Source organism: Anopheles arabiensis, chromosome 2 (genome assembly GCF_016920715.1).
Source record: "Anopheles arabiensis isolate DONGOLA chromosome 2, AaraD3, whole genome shotgun sequence".
NCBI classification, from domain to species: Eukaryota; Metazoa; Arthropoda; class Insecta; order Diptera; family Culicidae; genus Anopheles; species Anopheles arabiensis.
The window spans coordinates 1,853,436-1,879,284 of record NC_053517.1 but is presented as its reverse complement, the minus strand read 5'-3'; the positions used below and the strand labels follow the sequence as shown (position 1 = coordinate 1,879,284).

The following is a 25,849-nucleotide window of genomic DNA, read 5'->3' as shown; positions in this document are numbered from 1 at the left end:
CCAATGCCGAATGATAATTTAAACCGTACGCCGTACCACTCCAGCGCAGCCCGACCCGGTCGTCCCTGAGTGGGTGTACACCCATTATTGTGGCATCCCTGCCAACGACACCCATACGCTGGACAAAGCATACCTACACACACATATACACATTGTACTAGATAAAGACTTCCAATTCCCTCTCTCTCTCTCTCTCCCTCTCTTTCCCTCTCTCTCGCACACACATTATAATGCCAACAGAGGTTTCACTAGTCTACAGTTGGACGTACAGCCGAGCGCCTACAATATCCTGCGACGAAGGGCTTAGTATCATCCCCAACCGGGCTGACTTCTGTTCTGAGCTGAGTTGATAATGGGATAATTTAATTAAGATAACTTTTGCGAGAACTTTGCTCAAACAATTACCCACTCACCCGCTCTGGGTGACATTTGCTGCACCGTGTACAAGCTGCAGCCGTTTTCAAGGCATTCAAGCTACGTTCGTTTGCTTCCTGGTCAAAACGACGACAAGAAACGCATAAACCCGAACAATTGCATATGCTCTCGATTGCGTGTCTTGTATGCCCAAGAACGTGCGCTTATGACTCTATTTAACTGTCTGTATTATGCCCTTCTTTAGTCAAACAAAATAGCAATGGCGTGCTGCAGTGATTTAATAAAGACCTTAACGCAAAGTGTGCTGGCAAAACTCAATTTCTGTAACCGATACACGAACGAGATAATAGAGATAACACCACACCGGCACCAGCACCGTATTGGATCGGGCAGTCCTCACACGCCACAATAAGCGTGCCGGCAGGTGCTTGCGGAAATGCGAGCAACTTAACAGTTGCCCCTTTAACATTCAATTGGATTTCATTCAATTGCAAAATGTGTGCTTGACGTGTGCTTCTTCCAACACATCCTTCGGCACTTGACGCGATTGTTGAATCAATAACGGGCACAAACGAAACCATCGGCACTAGCCATCCGCCATCAGCCAACTAGCGCAATGGTACGTAATAGATCCCACGCCCTTCTGCTGAAGGCTCCGTCCGTTCACAGCCAGTACCACACAGCGAATAATTAGCCGTGGAGTGTTGCTCCGTTGCTCCACGATGGGGCGAGCTGCTACTCTTTTCCACCCTGCAAACTCGGTCCACCATCATCGACACGGACACGGACAATCGTCGGACGTGCAAATCGTTTGCATAAGTACATGAAGTGTGTAGTAACGTCACCCGGTACCTTGTCCAGCACGACCGATGAATGTTGATGCTTTCCGAGGGTCCAGAGTATGCCCTTCGACATCGGGCAACGTTCGCTTCGCCACAGGAACACTCAAAACAACGGGTCGCTCCACTGAACAGGGGCGAATCTGCATGAATACCAATTTCTTGACGGACTGTAACGGACGCTGCCAGCAACAATCTCTTTTCCCACTGGTCCCAATCCGAGATCGACCGGCTGGTTCGTGTTTGAGTCAGGTGTCGGACTAACCTCATCTTTAATTCGAGCATCATGCCCTTCCCAGGACATAAGTGACGATGGCTGGGCACCTTTTCCTGCTCTACTTTGCATACAATATTGGACACACCGGGACACAAAACCTCCATGAATAAGGAGCCGTTTAAATGCAAAGAAAAGCATCAAACGGATAGCTTTCTTCTCGCAAAACTGTGCACAATGTTCGACCCGGCACATCGTAAAGCCCGTCTGGCCCCGAGGATGAGTTTAATTGGTTGACCTTGGGCACGAACCGACCATTACATTGATCCCGAACAATCACAGCCGCCCGGAACCAGGGGATCTGGCCGGCAGAATCAATCCAATTGGATCAAGCGTAATGTGATGTATAGATCCCCGATGTCACTCCCTCTATGTGACCTTTGCCCGATGTGCGCTTTCCGAACGGTGCCGCACCGAAAAATGAAGCTTATCGGTTTGACTAATGCTGGAAAAGGTCGCTCGCCTATCCAACCCCCCATCATCTTGCTGTTCTAAATAAAGCAGGCCCAACAACGTCTTCTTCCGGGGAAAGGCTTCCTCGGAGAGACGCACCGTTGCGCCTTCGGGGAAAAATGAATAGCGAAGCGAAATCATCGTACGCATTCTGACATCGCTTGTCCAGATGAGGATCAAATTTGAATTCAATCAGACGCACTCCACCGGAACGGAAACATCAAGGATCGTTTTAAAAAGCCGAATCTAAGTCAAAGCACACACACATTGAGGCACTGAAGCGTACGCACGATGAAGGGTAAAAGTGGTGTTTGGAGAGGCTCTTTCCGCTTGCCGTAAAATGATGATGGTGCATTGACAGGCAAATCCGATAATAGACGAATCGAAGGCGAACATAAAGCGGACCTTGGCAATGGATATTGGACTTGGGATCCGCTCCGAACGGCACGCGCGATGGGGAAGGAATCCTTTTTTCCCATTTTACGAACCCTTTTTCTTGACTCAATCACAAATTCTTCCGCTCCGCATACACAATTGTACGGATTGTTTAATGAACAGAACACGGGGATACAAAAGCTGGTAGCAAGCGAAATTTGATTCGTCTCGCCATCAGATGACTTGTTGCCAGGACCTCCACACTCTACCGCCATCCTGGTGCTGCTGCTGCTGCTGGTGCCGCTGCCGGGCAGTCGTGCGCCGTTCGTGCTCGAGGCGCTGAAAGCACACTAATTTATAACGGAAGCAATTTCTACACTCGCCACTCCTGCCAGAATGACACGACAAACTGCGCCGCCCAAATCGGGGACATACCGGCTGCATTCTGTGCGCCCTTTCAACAAGCCTAAACAAGACGCCCAGCGCACGGCAACATCGAAGACAAAAAGGGGAAGAAAGAGAAAGAGAGAGAGAGAGAGAGAGAGAGAGAAGAATCAGCGTCACGAAACCATAACAAGCTGTTCCCGAGGCGCGTTTGGTCGTGTCGCTCCGGGGTGCTATTAGCTGCAGCCGCATTGTCATCATCGCAGCGTCAGTGCCCCGTTTCTGCCTTTGCAGGGCCTTTCTTCTCCTTCCGCCCGTTTGTGGTCCACCAAGACCCGGTAGCGTGCGCTTGCCCTAGCGGTAACGAGATATTGATTTAATAATTTGTCCGCAATCATCGCCAGTTGCATGCAGTTAATTATCCATCCGAAATGCATTTTGTTCGTCGACAAGCAACATTAAGCTGGTACAGCGGGCAAGAGTTTTTCTTTCGTTCGTGACCTGTGGTTTTCTGTTTCCCTCCCATCACCCGTCAAACTATTGAGTCAGCTGTCGAAGAGTTTGATGAAACATCAGGAAACAATTTCCGTCAGGACCAATTTTCCGTCAGAAAGCTTTTCCTACAGCGTGGGATATTATTTAATGTCTTATTTATTGTGTTGAAGTTTTGCTGGACTGCAGTGATTTTCACTTCCATTTGCCGATACGATCGATCCTTTCACAAACATTGTAAATGGTTTAAATGGCATTTTAACTATTTGAATCATTTGAAACGCAATCGAAAGCAGAGGTTATTGTGCAAATTACACCGGAATGAGCATCAACACACACACCCCTGTCAGCCAGTCCACGGTAACTGTCACTGCAAATAACCGGTGCGGGAAGAAAAATGGCCACCATACTTTGCGTAATAAATTCTGACAGTAATAAAGTTACCATGTGCTGCTGGAGTACGGCGCAACAACCGAACCTGGAGTAGAGTGCAACGGGCAGCAAAAGGGCCGCAATGAAGTGAGTGTGACCGGGTGTGTGTGTGTATTTACGGAACTCTGCCACATTGTGCCGTCTGACCGTTGCCACACCCCACCGTATCCCCTTCCTCAACCACCACGAGTGGGTTTGATGTAGTAAAGTTTTGTGTTCAAGCTGCGGTTGAAATTTAATTCTCCACCGTACATTAACTTTACATCAACGTACAACACCGGACCGTTTTGTACGAATACACAAGCAGTGAGGGACGGGGGGAGGGGTGTAATGGGAATGGGGGAACGGGGTACACCCCGCAGTTAGTGCAAAGTCGGTAAACTGCACACCGAGCTAGTTTCACGTGTAGTAATGCTTTCCATTCCATTTACCGGCTCAAATTGCCCGCAATGTAGAGGAGCTCGGAATTACGTGCCCAACATTCAAGCCCAACATTCCGGACCCCTTGCGGCGTCTCTCCTTCCCCTTGCTCGTTGTTGCAACAATGCACAGCGCAGCGAATTCTTGTCGAATGGCAACGTTCGATAGTGCAGCGCGCAGCATTCGCATTGTATGACATTTTGGAGAAGCAAACTGGACATAATCTCTTTACCGGATTCGTGCGCTCGGCTACCACCTAAGGCTCCCGCCCACTGGAAACAAACACATCGCTAAATCCGATCCGACACTGAAGCCGGAGATGAAAAAAAAACCCCAAACGGAAGGATAATTTAGCCCGGATTTGCACCCTTCGCCCCAACACACACGGTGAGTGTTCATGGGGTTGTTTTTCTTACTTGCTTCTGGTACTGCTGTACGTATCCTCAACTTTCCGGACACGTAACCGTCATAAATATAAACAAGTAATGAAAGTAATCCTCAAGACTGATGCTTCGTCCCACGATGGGACCCGAACCGGTGTACCCTTTTTCCAATCCGAGGCAGCAGAATCGGTTTTGTGGGACCGTCGTTGACACGGCAACACTTTCACAGCTTGAGCTTTGCTGTGTTTCATGAAACCGGTCACCGTCGCACTTTCGCTCGATGACATTACCTTTCTCCCCTGCAGCTGACACTGATCGGAAACGGCCACCCAGGCTCGGACGCTGGTGTGGAGTTGTCTGAAGTACTCTTAACAAGTACAATGTGTACCACTGCCGGCAACAGCCATTTGGAGCGGGTACCTTTCACTTTCTTTTATCTTACGCCTAGTGTTGTCCCGACTGACTCGTGCGTGGTTGTCGAAAGGACACGCACGTACATAACACTCTTGTTATCTTGGTCGCAGACACACACGCAAAAGCGAGTTGTGGCCAAGCCCGATGTTTGTCCTTCCTTTCATCGTGTCCTCTGAGGCGCTAGGGCAACACTGGTTGGGTAACAAGCAAAAGTAATTAGTACAACTTACCCTATCCTGTCCATCCTTCTCCTACACTCTACGTTAAACATCACGGACCAGGAAAAACAGCACTTGCGCTGCAGTTCAACAAGAACTTATCTATCAACTAGCACTTGCCAGACACCTGTACCAGAGGTGGAACGAAAAAAAGGGGAATGAAACGTAATGATCAGAGTCCCATTTCCGGGGCAAAGCGTTTACACGATACCCGTTTACTGATTGCCAATCTCGGAAGTCTGTTCCAAGCTGGAAAGCCGGAAAGAAAATGAGACTCAGTGGAGATTTCATTTTGCAGCATTTTGTTTTTCACAGGTCCCATTAGATGCGTATCACAGTTACTCGTAATATTTACGAGCGAAAACAAAATGAATCTTTTTTATTAGTCATTACAGGTACCAATCATGTCATTCAATAAGGGAAGCAACATGAAACACACGACACGTTGAGTCCATTGTATTCGACAAAGAAAGGTGTTCGTGCATTTTATCAAAGATCTGCTATTCTGGTACCTGAGCGTGTGTCACATTTGAAGTATGTTCTTAGAATTGGCACGAAATCGATCGTCACCCAGCACGACAACAGGCGAAATGGAGGCGCATGGTAGCTCAAGTCAAGTGACGAATCTTCATGGAGGCGCATGGTAGCTCAAGCCAAATGGCCAATTTTATAAATTCCACAACCATGGCAACGATGAATACACCCAAGTGGTTCGCTGCCAATTCCTCCGAAGAAGGCTTCATTCGCCAGAGTCGTAATTATTTATAACAAGCCCAGCAATCAAGGTGTGTACCGCCCCGCTGTGTTTGTACCGTCTGTGTCGCATCCCTGTACTGCCCTGATTCGGCTAAGCACAGCGATGCGCACCGGGCAAACGCTTTTCCTACGGTGTTCCGGAACCACGCGCTGCCTAGAAGCACCCGAATGGCTTCTCAAGAGATTACGATCAGCACAAATATTAATAAATCAGAAGCAACTTAAACTTCACTCCATAACCGTGGTACGACCGCGGCAACTCGCCTGGCCTCTACCAGTCAGCAGCGGCCGGCTGTCTGTCTGTGCTGGCTGGCTGGTCGCTAAATCTCCGGACTTGGCTCCGGCAACAAACCGCTTGTCTCTACGGAACCGCGGCCGTAAACCATTTTATTATTTATTTCACAAAACTCTTCACCCGGCCCTGTACTACAAGGCGAAACGCGTGCACATTTTTCGGGCGATTCTAGAGGGGAGGCAATGAATTCTCGCGGTTGAATTGCGGCTGCAGAACAGCCGCGTGACCGTGAAGCAGGGCCGAAGGAGGATTGAAATTGTCAGTTTTCCGAATGGCTGAAGCCATCAAAAAGTTTTCCCTGTGCTTAGCCGTACACAACCGACCACAAAGGTACGAGTTGGAAGCGAAAATAAAAAAAGCAAAGGCCACAACTAATGCACACAAAACTCTTTGACGAAATATGGGCTCTTTGCTAAAGTTTTGCACGGGCAAAATTCAACCCAACGTGCTTCAACACACAGCAAGGTAGCGAAACCGTTCCGAAAACCTGGAGGCAAAGAATTAGCAAATCAAAAACAATCCTTCAGCTCGGGAATGGAATCATAACTTTGAGCAATAATCCATGCCAGCGGTGGGAAGGCGAGACAAATGCTTCACATTTTCGACGTGATCATGCGGTAAATATTCGGTACCGCAGTCGCACCCACTTTTTGACCACATCCGAACGTCCCGAGAACCATGTATACTCATTGTGCATGTGTATGATGGCTGTGTGTGCATAGAAAAATCGAACCAAAATTACCCATTTGCGTGGACCCTCTCCGTGCCCGAGCATCGGATGATTTGCCTGCGGTCACCGGGAACCATCACCATGCCATCACCAGCAGCAACATCGTGCGACTGACCAATAGACCAAAACTCGTCCCATCAAACCCCAAAATGGTCAAACCGCCGCACGACTGTCACTAGCACTGAAAAAGCCATTCCAAAACTGACCAAACATTGGTCCTCCCAAATTTCGACCCCTATCCCACCGTTCGACAGGTATCGGGATCGCCCCTCTGCCGTAATTCGGCCGCTTTTCGCTTGTGTATGTGTGCGGTTTCACCGCTGGCTTGACCGGCAATCAGTCGTCGACCTTTTTTACCAATTGCACCGGTCGGGGGAAGAGACGGCGACAGAAAAACCACAAACCTTCAACAAACTAGCAACAGGAATTCATTCGTCATTCGAATGCATCGCCCTCCGGCACTTCATGGCCTGCTTCATCGCTTTCCCGGTTGCGGTCAGCGACGGGTACGCTGTTTGTGACATTTCGACGCACACAAACATTAGGCCACTGGAACTGGAACCTCAATTTTCCATTTCTAGCCAAGCTCGGGAAGCCAACCGCGGGTAAAAGAGCTTCAAAAATAGTTTCATTAAGAGAGGTTTCCTGTAGCCACCGGGTGGCTATTTACGAATGGCTCTAGTTGAGGCAGCGTCGCATGGCTTGGTGACAAAACAGAAGGCAATCAATCGATACATCGTACACAATTGAAGGTATGTTTCTTTTCTCACTAAGCGCATCGTCAGTTGTAAAGCCGAAAATATCATTCTCGCACAGCCAGCAGGCAAGAAATCGAGACATTTTGAAAGACATTCTTGTCACAAATGTAACACATACGTAAAAAGCCGTATACAATTTTAATGATCAACCCTTACTAATGAACGTGTCTGAGCGCGACATGCCATGTCCGTGCAGTTCTATTTGGAGAACCAACTTTTGCGTGACGCTCGTCTACATTCAATCGCGCGCTGTTCGTGTTGTAATAATATCCCACCAGCGCGGGGATGATCTTCCACTTTCCTTTCTGCTTTAAATGTGAGTGAAAGATTTTGGTGGTGGTCTTTGCTACGCTTCAATTACGTCAGTCTGTTCTATTCTCAAGAATATCGATCTTTTTGAGGCATGTTGTGATGGTTTCGAGTATCGACTGTACCCCAAAAAAATCCTCCCGAGACTTTGTGATAGAACGTAGCATTCGGTCGTCCAAATAAATACTCCTTCCACCAGCACCTCCACCATCAATTAGCATGGCCTTGCTACAGCCAAAGGCAAACACACAGGCAAAGAAATCAGTTCCTACACTCATTCTCTGATGTCAGCCATTTTGGCTTCGCATTACCCGCCCGATCTGGTTGCTCTTTGATCACGACCGCTCGTAGCAAATCTGGAACTACGCCAAAGGAGCGTACGGTTTACCGTTGACTTTCGACATTTGATCTTGAGCAAGCTTTTCGTCCGACAACGTGTTCCCGGTCGCTCTCTTTCGTATGGCGTCCGCCCAATCCACTCTGTTTCCCGTACGTACGCTGTGTTTGCCCAACCGAGGCAAAATGCATCCTGCATTCTGTGTACACGCAAATACCGATTTCGGAATGAGTTTATCTGTTTGTCTGGCCATTGCTCAGTTTGATTCGCGTCTGTCTGCGGGTTTGCCCCGAAACTGAAGAGGAAGGTGAGGGAAAGGAGTGGCGGTGAGTTTACCCCTCCTCTCTAAAGCTCTATTTACCCTTGATTCTTCGACGTACTCAAACAATTCGATCCTCTTCCCAATGGACGCGCAGCTCGACGTGTGCATGGGTAATTCGATGTGCCACAGAGGGAAAATCGAATCCTTTCCGCTTCCCCCTTGCCATGTGAAGGTTTTTGTGTGTGTTTGTGTGTGAGTTTGATGGCCATCGGTGGTCAAAGTTCAGCCTGCTTCCGTTCTGTACGGACAAGTTTTCATGTTTACATTTATCGACTGGAGTGCTCCGATCGAGCATTCCCGTATCCATATCCATCCGGACAACCTAAAGCGAAACGCTCCGGAGACCGATCGAAGGAAACTGTACGAAAATCGACCCGATTGTGTGGGAAAAGTTTTTTACGTGCTCACACACACACACACACAAACTCTCTTTTTCTATTGTCATCCTGGTCTGGAGGAAATTTCCATATCAAGGCAACACAGGAAGAGGAGCAACAAAAAAGCGTAAAGAACAAACACAAAACCAACAAAGAGTAACTGTTAACATGCTTGAAGTTGGAGTAGTGAGGCACGTACAGAAGGAAACAAACTCACACACCCGCACAAAAAACAGTCCTTCCAAGCACGGTCGAGGCGACGTGCTTTACTCCGGATCGGAAAACGACAATAATCATTGTAAAGTGAAAGGGAACATTCAAAGCGGAGAGTTCCGTCTCCGCTCGAGTGCCCTGTATGGAACGCTCGGAATGCCAATCATAGTACGGATTCTGAGCAGAAAAGACCAAGAACAAAAGCGAGCGGTGGCTTGTTTTCCGGTGCACAATGTACGAATTTAAGGTTGGATGGTTAGCATTTTGCGTGCTCGTAACAAGTTTTCGCAACCATTCGCAACGGTTGACATAATTCTGCATAATAATAAGAGCCTGCAAGCCTGCTTTTGACATCCTTTAAGCGTTGGATATAATCTGTTACATTAGAAAATATGGCCCCAATGGTGCGCACCGTTCGCTTGCTTTGCACGCGGTATGGCTGTTCAGTGCAAACAACAAACTCCCCAAAGAGTAAACGCTGCGCAACCAATGCCCCTTAGTACACCTTTCGTCTGACGTTTACCTAATCCCAATGCTATTGCCCCGGTTTGCCCGAGCCTCGCTTTCGGTCCATTAGCGGTACGAACGAGGCGAAGCGAACGAGAGAGAGAGAGAGAGTTCAATGGTTCGATACAGTGATTGCTATTTACGAGTCACAAAACGCTCGTCATCTACCAATCATAAATCCGTTAAATCATCTTGCGCTCGAAGCAATGCCATGGACTCGTCGTGCTGAATCAGTACCTGAAGGAAATCAAAACACTGCACGCTGGCAGTCGCCAACGTGTGTGAAGCTTACTGAACAGTGCAACGACCATCACTCGCACGGCTTAAAGCGACTCACGTCACATTGAGCGTTCCTAATACGTTCGTTGCACTTACGTTGCGCGCATCCCGGGATCGATGACATAAGGTGCAGCCTCGAGTAAAGACTCGACTCCCTGTTGGCCACAAAGAAACAGCAAAACCGATGCTTCTCTGTGGCTGTGGCCCGGGCCCTCGCATTTCTAACGAATCATTGTGTGGGTTGGAATTAAACTTTTCTTCATGGATAGAAATTGAAATTGAATTCGAGGAAAAACAAACACATTCATCCGCTCACTCGTCCACATACCAGTCACACACGCAAAGGGAGAAATTGTGTTGTGACGTTGCACAAATGTGGCAGTGTTTGGAAGTGAAATGAACTGCTACCGGGTAGGATGATTCGTCTCTTCACCAGCAGCGAAGGGTGTTTCATTTTTCGCAACGCAACGATAAGCCACACCACCACCACCACAACTACCACTGCATCGTAAAAGCAACAATCTGAACGTTTTCCGCAAACTCCAATCACGAATGGCACAAAAAACATACATCCCTTCCCATTTCCTTTCCACACACTCACACACGTGCAAAACTCTGTCCGAATATGAAAAATGATCAACCGAAATCTGGTATGTTGCCTGAACCACCGGCAGCCCGGAACCGGAAACCAGCGCCGGATAACACAGAAGGTCCTTTTCAGTAGTGCCATTTTTATCTTTCCCCCCCCCCCTTACCCTTCCCCTTGGCCCACAGGAAATGTCTACATGTGTGAGTGTGTTAGTCAATCTATTCATTTGCTCTATCCCCGCCGAGCCGACCCGACTCGTTCCGTTCGGTTCCGTCTTGCGAAATGCCCGGTTTGCACCGGAATTCATCATCCATTCATTTCTTACCCACACGTTTCTCGTCTGCTCTTCTTCCCGATTGCTTCTCGTTGCAGTTTCGAAGGCGAAAATACTCGGCAACTCGGAGCTATTTATCAAAAGCGGAAGCGATATCAATCTCACATGTGTTGCACTGCAGTCGCCGGCGCCACCGTCCTTCATCTACTGGTACAAGGGCGGCCGGGTCGTTAATTACTCGCAGCGCGGCGGCATCAGCGTCCTGACGGAGCGGCAAACCAAAACCAGTAAATTAGTGATTGCGCGCGCCATGCCATCGGATTCCGGCAACTACACCTGTTCGCCGAGCAGCTCAGGTGAGTAGTCATAAAGCGAACATTTTGATGAATGATAAACGAGCGAACGAAAACCAAAAAAAGAAGGATGTTACTGGTCTGCCATTTCAACGCCAAGCTATGAATTATTTTTCAATATCCTCATCGCTCATTCCGTTTCTGGTGGGTTTCTGTGGGCCCACCACTTGTGGTGTTTGCAATTTAATGTCATCAAGGAAAGCACTCCGAGTAATTTGCTTTCGAGAAGGATTAAGAGATTAAACGGCATTTAAAAAAAAAAGTATTGGCCGTTTGCGAATGCTCATTTTAATGTCATCAGCGCTGCTCTGTCCTTTCTCTTCCCAGCTCTACTCATTACCGATTATAGAGAAAAATCCCTGAAACGGCTTCAAAAGCCTTTAGTCCCAACTGAAAACTGCACACTTGACATTTATTGATGTGTTAAGTCAATGCATGACTAGATAAAAAGTTCTCAATGCAGAGTTAAAATCCAGCAAATAAATTCTCATCTCACAACTACACATTCGGATTGACCTTGTAACTTCCCTTGCAACTTATGCTCAGATTCAGAAAATTGTAAATCACAATCACAATGCAGTTAAGTTACTCAACAGTTTCGTTTTACAAGAAACAAAGAACTAACTTTCCCCGCTGCCTTCCTGTTTCAGTTTTTTGTTTTCACGGAACCGAAACTAACAAACACCACCCAAGAGTCGCTCCACGGCGACCGACCGCAGCCAACCAACCCGTAACCTAATTTCAAACCAAAACTCTACAAAACATGCGGTCGGGCCGGATAATTGGAGAGCAATGTGTAAAGTTAATTAGCATGTTCGACGAAAGTACGGAAGCCGATTGTTTGCTGGCCCGATTTGTAGCCGCTTGCCGCTCGGGAAGTGTGCTGCGGTCACGGAAAGGTCCTCCGCTTCAAGGATGTTGTTACCGTGATTCCCAACCAATCTCAGCCACAAACGCACACACACACACACAGACAGAAACCCGCAGGAGAAAAAAAAACACTCTCACTGACTTTGCGATTGAGAAAGTTTTGTGTGTGTGTGTGTGTATTCCACTCGCTTCCCCACTCTGTCCTCGGAAATCTGACACAACTGTTCACTCACTCACTCACTAACAGGAAACCGGAAAAAGCGCAATCCTCAACAGATAGTAAGGTGTTGCCCGCCCATGAACAGATAAACTCGTTCCCACACGGCTGACTGTCTGTATATGCCCGGTGCGAAAAGCGAAGCACAAACCTTCGGGTGAAAAGTTTAATCACGTAGTTGCTCCTTTTAATCACTTTCTAAAAATTGCTCATCTGCTAAATCGAACGACTGCTCGAAGGTCGACCGAACTCCACACATCAAGCTAGGCACGCCGGCATCCGGCCAAACTGTGTTTGACTTCCTTGGAAAACTCAAATAGGGGTTGTTGTGCAGACCAAACAGGCCACAAGGGAAGCACGGAAGGGAAGCAGCACGTGTGGAGTTCTAGCAGCAAATCCCACCCATGCCTTGTCTGCGCACACTTCACGGAGCTGGGCAAAGTTGTGTGAATGTAAAATTTTAATGCCGAAAACACCTCGTACCACCTGGCCCGGGTGCTTACTGTTGTGGGGCAGAGTGAGTGGAAATAACACCATGTGCGATGTTTTATTCTCCAAAAACAGTTTTCAAAAAGTGCTTTAAACTGTCAGCAGTTTAAGGTCGGAAGGTGGGACGCGACAGGACGGCAGGACGGCGAACGGCAGGTAACGACTTCGACATAAACGAGGCGGAAAGGCATAAAACAAGTACAATTGTTTCGTTTCGGCACGGGGGCAGGGAGAAAGAAACGGCACAGCGAAACAACAGCCAGCCTATTATTGGCGTGTGCAAGCGCCCAACAAAGCGTAACTAGTTGCGCAAAAAGTAGAAAACGTATAAAAAAAGGCACTGCTGGCACAGTAAAAGCCCAACACATCGATTGAATGGTAAAATATGTTTAATCTAATTTGTGTGTTATCATTCGCCCTTACCTTCGGCGCCGTCGCTGGGGCCGACGCATAAAAACAAGAGCCCCAGCCGAGCCGATTTGACTAGGAGTGGAATTGTAATAAAAGTTTATAGACCGAAACGAAAGCGAACTTCTGCGTTTTCTCACCACTGCCAGGGCCTGCGTGGCCTATCGTTGCTGCCTCGTTCCATTCTCCATGCTTGGTGCTGGCATGTTTTTCTTTCTTGCCTCACCTTCTCACATCAATAATAGCACTTGGTCACGAAACGTTAAGCAGAGGGCGGCCAGCAGCACGGCACCATTCACGCGCGCGCGAACCAAAGTATGTCCTTCAGCTGTGGCAGGAGCGAGGGAAACACACAGTGGAAAACGCGAATTTTCTCTTGAATAACAAAAAAAAACAAAAGCCAATCGCTGCCATCTCGAGGTGGGAGTGAACGTTGAAGCTAAACAGAACAGGCGTTGGAAGGGAAACAAAATGGCATTTGCGACACTTCATCGACGATCTGTTAATTGACGAAATGCGTCCCAATTTAGCGCTCAACAGTTAATGCTTATTTTATACGAATTTCACACAAATCACCTCGATGCTTCAGCTGACGTTGGCCATCGATCGAGCGAGCAGTGGTAGCAGAACACACGGTTCCCTCTCTAAACAAACGGTTCCTTCATTGCATCGAACAACCGAACCCTCTTGCCTGCCGTACCGATACGTACACAAGGGGAATTGAAAAATGTTGGTCAAAAAGTGGAAAGCAATTAATTTCCCGCTTATCAACGGGCAGCAATCGCAAAAAGGAAAACCTCCGCTTTCCGATGTTGGGTTGGGGATGAGAATCTTCGAACCACACCCCGGTCTACTGCACACCCGCCCCCCCACTCCGGAAATGAATCCGGTAAACTGCCTTCAGCAACGTGGGCGTCTCCGGGCACACCGAAACCATAAATTGCACAATAGCTTCGAAAAGGAACTCATTTTCAGCACGATTAGTACGATACCGAGTACCACTTCCGGCCGGGACCGTTCGGCAAATCCTGGCCAAAGCGGGCGCCGCCGTAGAACCGATTCTGCGGTTTGTTTCCGGGAAAAAAGGGGGACGCCCGCAAACCATCAATCGTACGCGCCATCGTACCGAACGAGGCCATAGGGCGCATCTATGTGTGTGTGTGTGTTTGAGTGGTAGTACGCAGGATATGTTGCCCCTCATGTTGCCCGATACCGATCGGGAAAGTGAAACACAATGTGTCCTTGCCCCACTGCTTGCATATCCCCCCGCAACGATGTAAAACGATTGCGAATGCGATTTAAAATTAACAGACCCGTACAAATTGCCTCGCACCGGAAGCGGGCGTGCTGTAATTTCATTTGGCAACAAATAAACCACCACCACTAGCAGCGGACACTCGCAAGGGTATAAATCCCCCGGCGGCGAACAATCGGCAACAGGGCGAGAAGGATTGTAAAATATTCATCCGAACCTGTTTAGCATGGTTGAATCATGTGTGTTCCAATGAACGCAGGGGACCGGAGGGTTCGTTTACTCGTTTGCATCGATTTGCTACGTACGAGATGCATGCGATTAGGAACGAATTAATTCCATACTCCGCTCTCCACGGCGAAACCTCGCCCAAAACCGAGGACGCCGATCTGATCGCCGCTACGGTTAGTATCTGGCGCTAATGGCCACTAAAAGTTGCAACACACACACACACACGAGGGAGGAAAAAATTACGCCGCATTCGATAGGCACATAATTTATGCTCGCCCGCGATTGCCGGTCCCTGATATCGTTAGGCGCGGGTAAAACAGGGACATCTATTTTACGCTACATAAATTTAACCGATTTTTACCAATCTCTAACCTCACTAAATGGGGACCCCCTTTTAACCGCAGAGTACGTTTAAAATATGCAACCAAAACCGCACGCAATAGTACGCAACAACACCCTTGCGCGAGCGCACGCTTGTACTACTGCCACGTGCCTGAAGTAATTTCCCCCTTTTTTTTTGGCCTCGCCAGTCTTGTTGATGTTTGGCATAAATTTACTTTTTATTATTCATTCATTAGCGACTGATGTTGCTGCTGGGGCGCTGTGCTGTGCTAAAGATCGAATCGAAAACGTCTTATCAAAAATGAGCCAACTTTAGCGGTAGTCCTTGACGCACAAGTTGTCCTTCCGAAACCGCTACACAAAAAAAAAACGCCAAACTGTTCCTTATCGCAGTTGTACGTGTTTTAGCACTTTGGCGCTATAAAACATACTTTGAAATCGGGGTGGAGGGTGAAACAGAAACATCAACGGGGAGATGATGAGATGAAGACACACTCACACACACACACATATCTACTTTTTCACTTTGCTGAGCACGAGTTGTGCGTTTGCGAACTGCTGCTGGCTTCTGTGGCGCCGCACAAAGACGATAAGCTTCCGCCAAGTCAACGCGGTACAGCCGCATCTGGGTGATGAATAATTATTACAACACTTGGGCAACACCACCACACTGGGTGGTGGTGGGAGGGAAATTATTTTAAGATTCTTAACCACCGCACACCACACTGACAGTTGAGCGCGTTGGCGATAGAGATAGTGTGAAAGATAAAACTTCTCTTACCGCTCGCCCCCTTCGCACCCCCCCCCCCCCCCCAATTCCATGCGCCTTTTCATACGTGAAGTGGCCACGGCAAAGGTTATAAAGCCGACGCGCAAACAGCGCCAACTGACGACACTTCCCGAATGTTAGTGTTGCCACGTTGATAACAAAGCCACACATGCACGCCGAGGGTTTAGGTGGGAGGGGGAGAGAACAGGATAAATGTTGCCCCGCCTGTGCCACCGCTCATTGTGTCGCGGTGTCTTGTCCTTTTTAATGAGCAAATAGGTGTCGTTGGGAAGGGCCGGGTGGAGGGGGGAGGGAAAGAAGGAGTAAAATATATTTGCTCAGGAAATTATTCAAATTAATTTTACCACCTGCACGCTGCCAAGTCCACGGCAATACTGACGCGACTTTTCTCGTGCCCACAACGCCCACAGCCCCACCTTGTCAGCGATGGCTTCCCAGCCAGCCCCAGCCCCAGCCGGTTATAAAACTACACCACAGCGATTATAACTCACCCCACACTCAACACACACACACACACACACATCCCGCAGCAGCGGCTTTCGCACAAACTTTCCATTTGAGTTGGCGCTTAGAAAGCTCGCGCCGCGTTGTTTAACGACTGCTGCTGCTGCTGATGTTCCGGCTGCGTTTTCCGGCTGCACCGCTGACAGGTCGGCGGTGGTCGCAGCAAGCCGATAGCTTCTTCACCACCTGATGACAGTAGTCGCACAGCAAGCCAATACACGCACACCAACGACGGTGTGGTGAAATTTATACCCGCACCTCTCCCCCCAGCACCCACAGCAAAAGCCCATCCGTCCACCGCAGGCACCGTTTGTCGCGCTTGGCAGGGCACCGAAATGAAAAGTTTTATTCCATTAAATTCAATTTTCAATTTTCACCTACCCCCCCCCCTCCCTCCTTGTTTAAGTGGGTCCGCGGAAAAAAGGACGCTTTTTGTGTCAAAAGAAACTATAAACGAACCTCGATGCTACGGGGAACATTTTTTGTTCCCTTTGCGTGTGTTTTTTTTTGGTGTGTTTCGTTCAAAAGTTTTCAATAAATTCAATTACCATCCACACGGTGACGCATCCATCGTATCGTTATAATCAAGTCGTTGCTAGTTTGTTTTCCATAGTTTCTCCTTCCCTAATGGACACAGCAGCAGCACGCACCGGGTTTCCGGGAAGCAGGGGAAAGCCATGTGCTATCAGCCGAGCCGGTGGCACACAACGCGCTTTTCCCTATCGAAGGAGAAGCGTGATCCGTACCGACATTTGCGCGACCAATTTTGCATTCGGGCAATAATTAAGTTATGAGTTTTACCTGCAACGGCAGCATTTCCGAAAGCTTTCTCCATTTCTTTTTTTCCCCCGTTGTGTTGCTTCCTTTTGTTTCCATCACTTTGCGCTCCTCCATGTAGTACGCGCTGTGCAGCTGGGATGAGTTTTGCCAATGGTCGTTTAAAATTTGCACTTCAGCTTTTCCATTCATTCCAGCTCGATTTCCCGCGAACCGTGCGCTTACCGGTAGCTTTTTGGAAAGGCGGATTATATTGTGTACATAAAATATTCGCCTCCTGCTCACTGAATCCTTAAGATGAGACGGGACTAGTAAGAGAAAGAGAGATGGTTCGTTCTTGGCTGGAGATGTTTATGTTAATGTTCGAAAATTCATGCGAAACTTTAGCCAGTGAAGGAAACTTACGAATGTTTTTCTTCTTGCTTCTCTACCAAGAGTCCGGGGGGGCTAGATTGGGTGGAGCCGGCAGTGGTGCGTTGTTAATGGAAAATATTATCGAAATGAATTCTATTCCTCCCGAGGAGCGAGGCAGCAACACGGAAGAGGGATGAGACGGACGTGCACCAAATTCGAAAGATGGACGGGAACGATCAGCCAAAAATTCCAAGCCAAACAATTCCATCTATTATACTGATTTTGATGGATGTTTATCATTTGTTATGCCATCGATCCGTCATAATTGGTGTAGGAGAAACAAGAGCTGCGAGCGGACACGTGTTGTTACGAGCGCCAGGCGGTCCAACAGTTTTAAGTGATTGAGCGTTTTATTCCTCTCAAATCGTTGAGCTGTTTACAACACGACAGCTTTAACGACTCTTCTTAACGCCCCGAGTTGTGGTAACAATGTAGCAACAGTGCATTGCAAACAAAACATCGCACCTCGTTGCTGACCCCATTTTGTCAAGGCTCGTCATCACACACCGACAAAGGGGAAAGAATAGACAACATCAAAGCGGGTTTTGCCGAGGCAAATATCAAGGCAACGCTCCGTCGAAAGTAGTTTAAGCAACTACTCTCCCGCTAAGTTTTCATTACCTCCTTCCAAGCAGAAGTGACCATTGCTGTTGGTGTTAGGTGCAAAGAAAGGCACACTTCCGGCGGATCTTTCGCGGAACAAAAGATCATTACTGGCGCTCATTCTAAAGCCTGAAATATTAGTGAAACGTGTGGTGGAATATTCGGCATCCACTGCTGTGTCCAAGGACCTTCCAATCCAATCTGGACCAAGGGCCTTCCCGACGACCTCCCTGCACGTAGGTAGAGCAAAATGTGTGGTCTTGCGCGGGGAGGTGTGGCAGGATATTCCCGGACGAGAAGAACGCGAGCCATGAGAACCGGAGTGCCTCCCGGTGGTGGTTATTCAAATGATACGCACACACTCACAACCACATACACACATACACAAACACAGACACATATTTCAGTAAGCCCAAAGCCTCCGGAGAAAGCAGATCCATGCAAAGCGTTGCACACACGATGCAAAAGAACAGAACAGACTAAAAAGATAAAAGCCTTGCGGGAAAGGCCCTGAACGTTCCAGATTGTGGCCCTTCTTCATCGTGCCCTCCCTCCCTGCCCATCGCCCCTTATCGGAGTGTTGTGCAAAGGAAAGGCTCTGCCCCGCCCTGGTTCTGGTACGAATTTGTTCCCGCGTGCTATCAGGTTCGCTCTGTTTGCTCGTGTCCCTGAGGCTGGCTGGCCACACTGCCGGCATTCAAGTGTGTTACTTTCGTACTTTTTTTCCCTCTCGTTTTGTTCGTTCGTTCGTCCCTGTTACGACCGCTTTCTGGGAACCATGTGCGCTGCATTCCAGCGGCTCCAGCCTCGGTTTGCAATGTTTGCTCTGGCTGGTGGGGGGTTGGGGGTGTTCCGCCAGCCTTCGCAAACGACACCTGCAGCCGGTTCGCGTCATCGTGACATGCGATACTTTCGCCTGCAAGCGTCCCGACCGGACGAAACAAAAAAGCAAGATCACACAAAAAGCGAGCGAGCGCTTTTATTTTCGCTCCTTTTCGCTACACTGCTGGATGCTGGCGAGAGTGTCCAAGCTGCGCCGTTGGAAGCGACGGGGGATGCTGCCGGGGGCCATCGCTGTGCCACACCTGGTGAAACAGGCCCATCGCATCAGTTGACCCGGAACGGCGCAGTACTATCAGCTTTCATTATTCATATCACTCCTTCCCGAGGCACTGAGTACATTTACACACACACACACACTCAAACGCTGCTCCAAGTGCCGGAGAGAGGGGAGGATTGGGAGCAACGGGTGCCCACGATGGACGCACGTTCCCACGTACGCAATCGTTGGACACACGGCGCACAAAGTGCCGAGTGTCACGTTCTGTAGAATGTTTAATTTAAAACTGGAGTATAAACGATGAATATTAATTCCCTCGCATCTTTCCCTTCCCATTTCTGTTTCCCTCACTCTCTCCCGCCCTCTCTATGGATCTTCGCAAGGGATGGTTCCGCGATTCCGTTGTGTAGCGCTATGAGAGAAGCGAAAAAAAACGCACAACTCCCTAAGAATCTTCCTGTAGTTGCTTGATGCTATGCTTGATGCTCCCCCCTCCCAAAACCCGAAGGTGATCATGAAGAAGCAGCACTCGACGACGTGTACGACCGCAGTGACAATTGCGAAGGGATGCTGTGCCACGTGCCCACTCTGCCGCCCCGGTTTGCCATCAGCAGCAAGCAAAAAAAAGGGGTAAACTAACCTCCATCACGCCTCGGAGCTCGGTCTCGCCAATGGTCTCGTGCCGACGTGGAATAATTAAGGGTGCGGAAAAAAAGGCACACCACCGCGCACCAGATAAAAGGTGGCCAATTTTTGCGTTTATTTGCCCCGCTCGCAGGGACCATGCCCACAGTGCCCACTGGGTGGGAAAATGGAATCGTTTCGCAAATACGCTCGAGTTGTTTTGCATCAAGAAACGTGCACTACGAACGTTCGAGGGAGGAGGAAGCGGTTGTGAAATGCATGCAAGGGGGGCAGGGCACATACATGTCGACACCGGACACCGGGTACGGCCCCCGGGCAGCATAGGAACAGCGCCGAACCGAAGCAGCTAATTAGAATGTAAATGAAACGAAATGAAAATGAAATTGATAAGCGAAATGAGCCGATTCGTATGAATATGGGTTGGTGGATCATGAAAATGGCAGCATTTGCCATTACTGTTTGGGGGCTGCTAGGGGGGGGGGGAAGCTAGAGACACTACTGGCCCTGCTGGCGCCTTCTTCGTTCAAATGATTTTAAGGCACCGCCAAGAGTGTCTCTTTCAGCACAATTAGCTTATCTAATTGCGTCTAACTCTCGGCTAAAACGTGGTGTGAACCAATTCTTGCTAAACAGGCCCTCGTGACGCCCTAGTTCAAAGCCGTTGCTCTACCAACCACGGCCCGAAGGGAAGCTGTTTCGTTTACCAAACACCTGTAATTTGGCGAAGAAAAATACCTGATCAGTGTATGAAATCTTCTCCCGCAAGCAAGCAAGCAAACAAGAGCATTAACCACCACCACCGTCAAGGGTGTCGGTTCAAAGGCTCTGTTGTTTCATTATGCATAAAAGGTGACCCTCTTTTTTGCCCACTAACCCCAAAGCACCAGCGACAAGCGTAACAGCGCATGAAAAAAACAACGCCACTACCTTATCTATCTTATTTTAAGGAGTTTAATCATTTTTTCCCCACTCAGTATGCAAGAAAACATATTTTTGTGAGGGATCACAGACATAGAGAGCAACCAGCGACAAAAAAAAAACAGAATCCAGGTCCAAACCCACAGTCCACAGTTCTATAACCGACCCAAGACCGACCCAATGCACCTTTATAATCCCACCGGGCATTGGGTGCGAGAATAGTAATGGACTTTTAAAGGGCACACTGGGCAGCGTTCCCTTTTGTTTTTATTTCGCTCCACTTTTTGCTCCCCCATTTTACTCAGCTCCAACCGAAAGGATCCATTTTGCCGTTTTCTGCTGTAGCTCTTTGAGCTAAAAACCAAAAAAAATTGTGCGTGTCAGCTGGCATCACCATAAACCCTCGCTACTACACACACACACACACACCCACCGGATCATTTCGCAATCAGTGTGCTGTCCCCAGGCGGGAGGGATTGGTCCGGTTTTTTTTTTTTAATCGGTTTTGCATCTTGCCTCGAAATGGAAATGGTGCGTGCCCAATGTGCCGACGGTGATTTGTCCGATGCGCATTTACTCCGCGTGTATGTGTGTGTGTATCCCTTCTACATTGTGTTTGCTACATCCTTTTTTTTGGTGTGTGGATTCCGACAAAAAACCAGTCGAACTGCTGCTGCTGGCCTCCAGTTTCGCTCGAGCAAATAAACTCATCCGATCCTAAATTGCCGATGAACGGATGCAAATGTAAATATCCTGTCGTCGAGGAAGATGGCAAGGGCAAGAAAAGCACTCACTTACACACACATACACGCGCGCAGAAAAAAGACTGCTGCAACTGTCCTTCTTCTATTTGCCTTTCCAGCACAGTGCATTTGAATTTCAAGCTCATGAATAAAACACTTGCTCACGATGCTCCTTCTCTGCTGCTGCTACTTTCGATGCGAACCGCTCGACAAATGGAGCCCAAATGGAGTCTTGTGCCCTATTTTTTCTTCCACACCCAACTTGATGAGTCGTTTTTCGCAGCACCCCGAGGCAAGTGTTGCACAGCCAAGGCCTGAATGCATTTGCGTATCACTTTTTTTCTTTCTTTCTCTGTATGTGTGTGTGTGTGTGTGATTAAATTACCACTATCCTGATCCGGATCGGCCAAAGGGAACGCCGACGGCCACCAACCAATCCCATGTTTTGCCATTTAATCTGACGACCGAACATCGAATGTTAAGTCCGATAACAATTAGTATGATAATGTGGCATAAATCGCACCGCTAGTTGTGATTTGCATCAAACTGGCGGGGCCTCCACTTCCCTCGCCCGGGGCCGGGCAATAATGAGTAATGAATTTTATACAGCATTCCTCCTTCCTGCACACCGCAGCCAGCGCCTGAATGCTGATTAAAATTCAATTCCAGCCGAGCGATCGAGCGATTTGTCAACCAATTTACACTCCCCGAATTACTTGCCACCATGCATGCATGGAGGCTTTAAGTTTGAATCATAGTTAGGGTGTTGGAGGCGTCAGTGGCCAGGCCAGGGCAGGATCGGCCGCTCTGCTAATCCCACCAAATTGACCCCGCTTCACCAGCAAGGTTTGATGAGTTATTAACAACGGTTCATTTGCTCGAACAAATGCCTAACCTCCTGCACAATATTAACCAATAGTCTCTCTCTCTCTCTCACTCTCTCACACTCTCTGTTTCTCTCCCTCTCCCCGCAGACTCCGCCAGCGTTGTGGTGCACGTCATCAATGGAGAGCAGCCAGCCGCAATGCAGCACGGCAACAGTAGCGCTAATAGCGTTTTAATAAATAATCGCAGCTTTAGCCACCGCGGCCACGGGCCGCTCGACCGATGGTTGGCCTACCTGGGCGGGAGTAAAAATTTAATATTATCATTAGCGTCGACCGGGCTGTGCTGGCTGGTAAAATCGATCAGCAGCCCGCTCGGTGGCTCCGGCAGGTGATTTACGGCGTAAAAACCCTCGCCGTGATGTGGAGACGCACTCCAATGTTTGTCGGGCGACAGCGGCAGTCGGCCAGCAGGATGAAGCAGTCTGGCCCCATCCGGAATGGATATCATGTGTACATTTATAGTTAGAAGAAATCTAGTCCTAAGAAAAGCAGTATGGCGAGTGGCAAACGTTGTTCAATGTCAGCAAAGTGTCCTCCCCGAAACCACCAAACAGTAACCGAGCGGTGCAGCAACTTGGCAGCAGGTCTGTGACCCATTTCGCAGTAATCGGATCGGATCCGTTTGCGTTGCCAACCCATCAAACATGCCCCAGCTGTAACGATACACAAGGCACCGGAATGCAGTCATCTCAAACCAATTCCAAACTCCGATTGCAAATGTAAATAATCCATTAGCCGTTACAATTACAAAGCCCAAACACACACACACTCACACATACGAACCGTAATGGAACGCAGCCAGCATCGACGCGCCATGCATCTTGCATGTTACCGAGCTCTTTGCATAGCAACCAGACAGATCACAAGGACACCGCAGCCTACTATGCCAAAGACACCTGTTCCACCGCACACACATACACCGCTACCACATCTCATTAACCTGCTCTCTCACCTTCGACCGTACCGCGGACAGTGGCCGGGAAAATGGAAGCCATCGGGACACAATACAATCCCCACAATGTAAATACAATGGCTGTCCAGTGTTTGAGCGCAAAACGGATGTACGTCACGGCATTAGCGTCAAAGCGAAGAAAGATGTATGAAACAGTAGCTTGGAGGTGCGTTGAGGTTCGAGGTACCGAGCATAGCGTATAAGACTTGTTATCATTAGCTGAAAACTCCCTCTTCCCCAATCCAAAGCAAAACACCCCTTCACGTGATTCGTTTCAAAGGCGAATCAAATGAATGGGTGGTCTCTAGCGTTAAAAGTGGTAATGTTATCATTTTGTCCCCCCAACCATCCATCCACCCTTCTTGTTCGTTCGCCGGATGACGCTTTAAGGACACAAAAACACAACCGGACAGTAACATTCATCGTGAGGTTTTCGTTTCACCAGCTTCGCCACAGTCTTCCCGCTGAAGCACAAAGCGCCGTCAGAGGCGTCTCTGGCATTCTACAGGATCTTCACTTTCCATCACCACCACCACCACCACCACCAATTCAAACAGACACTCTCACCGTGCGTCATCTTTGTGCAATACATATATACGATTTTACTGTACGTAATGATGTTGCATAGACTCAAATAAATTGATGATTTCTTTTCTACGAATCTCGGAGCGGTTACGGTAACGCTTTCTTTTCTTGTTACGACCTTTTGTTTGTACTGTCGAGTACAGAACTCCATTTGTGGCTCCTCTGCTGCTACACACGTGCCGAAAGAAAGAAAGTGGCGAGAGGGATTGCGATGCGAGTGAGATAACAGGTAAGTGGGTTCTTCTTTGAAAGTCTGCAATTCCAATTAACTTCTTTACACAATATCCATCGCATGTTGGTAAAGGAATCTGTGTACATCAAACAAAGCGCAAGCGGTACAGCGAAGGGCAGCGATGAATAAATTGGTTCGTTTGTTGCTTGTGCAGGTAGGTATGAGTCAGTAACAACGTACCAACAAGGTAGTAAACGATCATGCGATTTAATGCAGAAATATTTGTAGTAGCTTACAGCCGGTAATGGACTTAACAGTTTGACTTCAATCAATTTGACTATCCCAGTGACCAAATTCAATGCCACTACAATTAGATCACTTAGGTCCCTTTTCAGGCCATCAAAACTAATGTTGGTGTTAAGTATCTTTCCAGCAAAATTAAAAGGCCTTCATCAGTTTTGAAACAGATCCTGGCTAAAAAGACATTTCTTAGTATTGTAATAGGTGTGATTGTCCTGTGAATTTCCCATATCGTTTCTGCAAACTCATTCCTTTGCATCTTACTGGGGTGGGATTGCAAAACAGTGCAATAATCGTTCAATTCAAAACAAACCCTTCCAGGAAAAGTCTTCGAGGTTAAGTGAAACACTGATTCCTGCTCAGCTAATCGAACAGATTATCCCCGCATTGGCTACCGCCAGGTGTAAGCCCACGAACAACCAAACTAACCGAACCGAGTGTAATGAATCGATAAGTTCTGGCGCTTCGCCGCCTCTCCCTCAACGATCGATTGTGCTGGCCTCTGTGTGTATTGGCCGGGTCCCCGTGATTAGCCGGGCATAATGTGAAATGTAGTTCGTTCCGCTTTGATCAGCGGGGATTAAGCACAGTAAGCCCGCGGTCTTCATTACACCCAGCGAAAGCCACCGCACGAATCGGTGGGTCAATGTGCACATGTACTTCCTAACGATTAATGCAAATTATTACAATTATTCCATGAGCACTGGGAACCGGTCCACCCTCATTCGCTCTGCTATGCAATGCAGAACCTGGTATTTCCATTGCCTGGAAATTATCGAATTTCGACTCCAATGGTACACCGGTCCTCCCTAATGACCGTGGCGTACACTTCGGGGAGTAGAGGATTATGCCCCCCCTTGTGCCCCCATAAAACAACAAATAGTACAACACATCTATGAGAGCACAGGTGGGCAAGAAAAACAAAAGCAAACCAAGCGACCAGAGCAATCAGTTCCGAAAGCTCCGCTGCATGAGCGCCCGCCCTCCCCGTATGCATAAATTATGCCAGCAGAAATTGAAATTTTCCCAATTCCCAAACACCACATGCCTTCTTCTCGGCCTTCCTGTTGGAACTCAATGAAGAGGCGTTCGGTGAGGCGTATGCACGGAAAAGGTAACAACCGAATTAAATTCGTAACAAGCTAATTTGATGTTCATTTTCGAATGCCAATCCTTGGGGTGGAGGGTGGGCTCTCTCTCGTCATCGGATTACGACCAGCACTGGTGGCACGAAAGTGATACCGCGACACACGCGCCCACACTATCCTTTCGCCGGGTGGAAATGGGGTGGGGTTTCGGGGTGTTGGATGGACCACCATCATCTCCACCGCCGTGACCACTGCAATTAGGTTGCGCGTTGGGTGGCCGATTTCCGATTGCACTTTGATGCACGTCCTTCCGTGGTCTTGTTTTCGCCACACTCAGCCCAACCACACACACACAGAGAGAGAGGCGGAGAGTGATACGAATACGTTATTCATGGTGCAATGAAACAGTAATCGTAGCTGATTCTGGATGGAGTTGGCCTCGGC

The 25,849-nt window shown here is 48.4% G+C and overlaps 1 protein-coding gene across 1 annotated transcript in view; it reads left to right on the top strand.

Annotated features, from left to right (window-relative positions):
* LOC120893933 (protein sidekick-1-like) overlaps positions 1–23,941 on the top strand; it is a 47,789-nt gene extending 23,848 nt beyond the window's left edge. Inside the window, exons 4-5 of the mRNA XM_040296178.1 lie at positions 10,904–11,161; positions 22,396–23,941. Coding sequence (XP_040152112.1) covers positions 10,904–11,161; positions 22,396–22,640 — 503 coding nt within the window. The 3' untranslated portion in view covers positions 22,641–23,941. The remainder of the gene's footprint in view (positions 1–10,903; positions 11,162–22,395) is intronic.
* Positions 23,942–25,849: the final 1,908 nt, after the last annotated feature.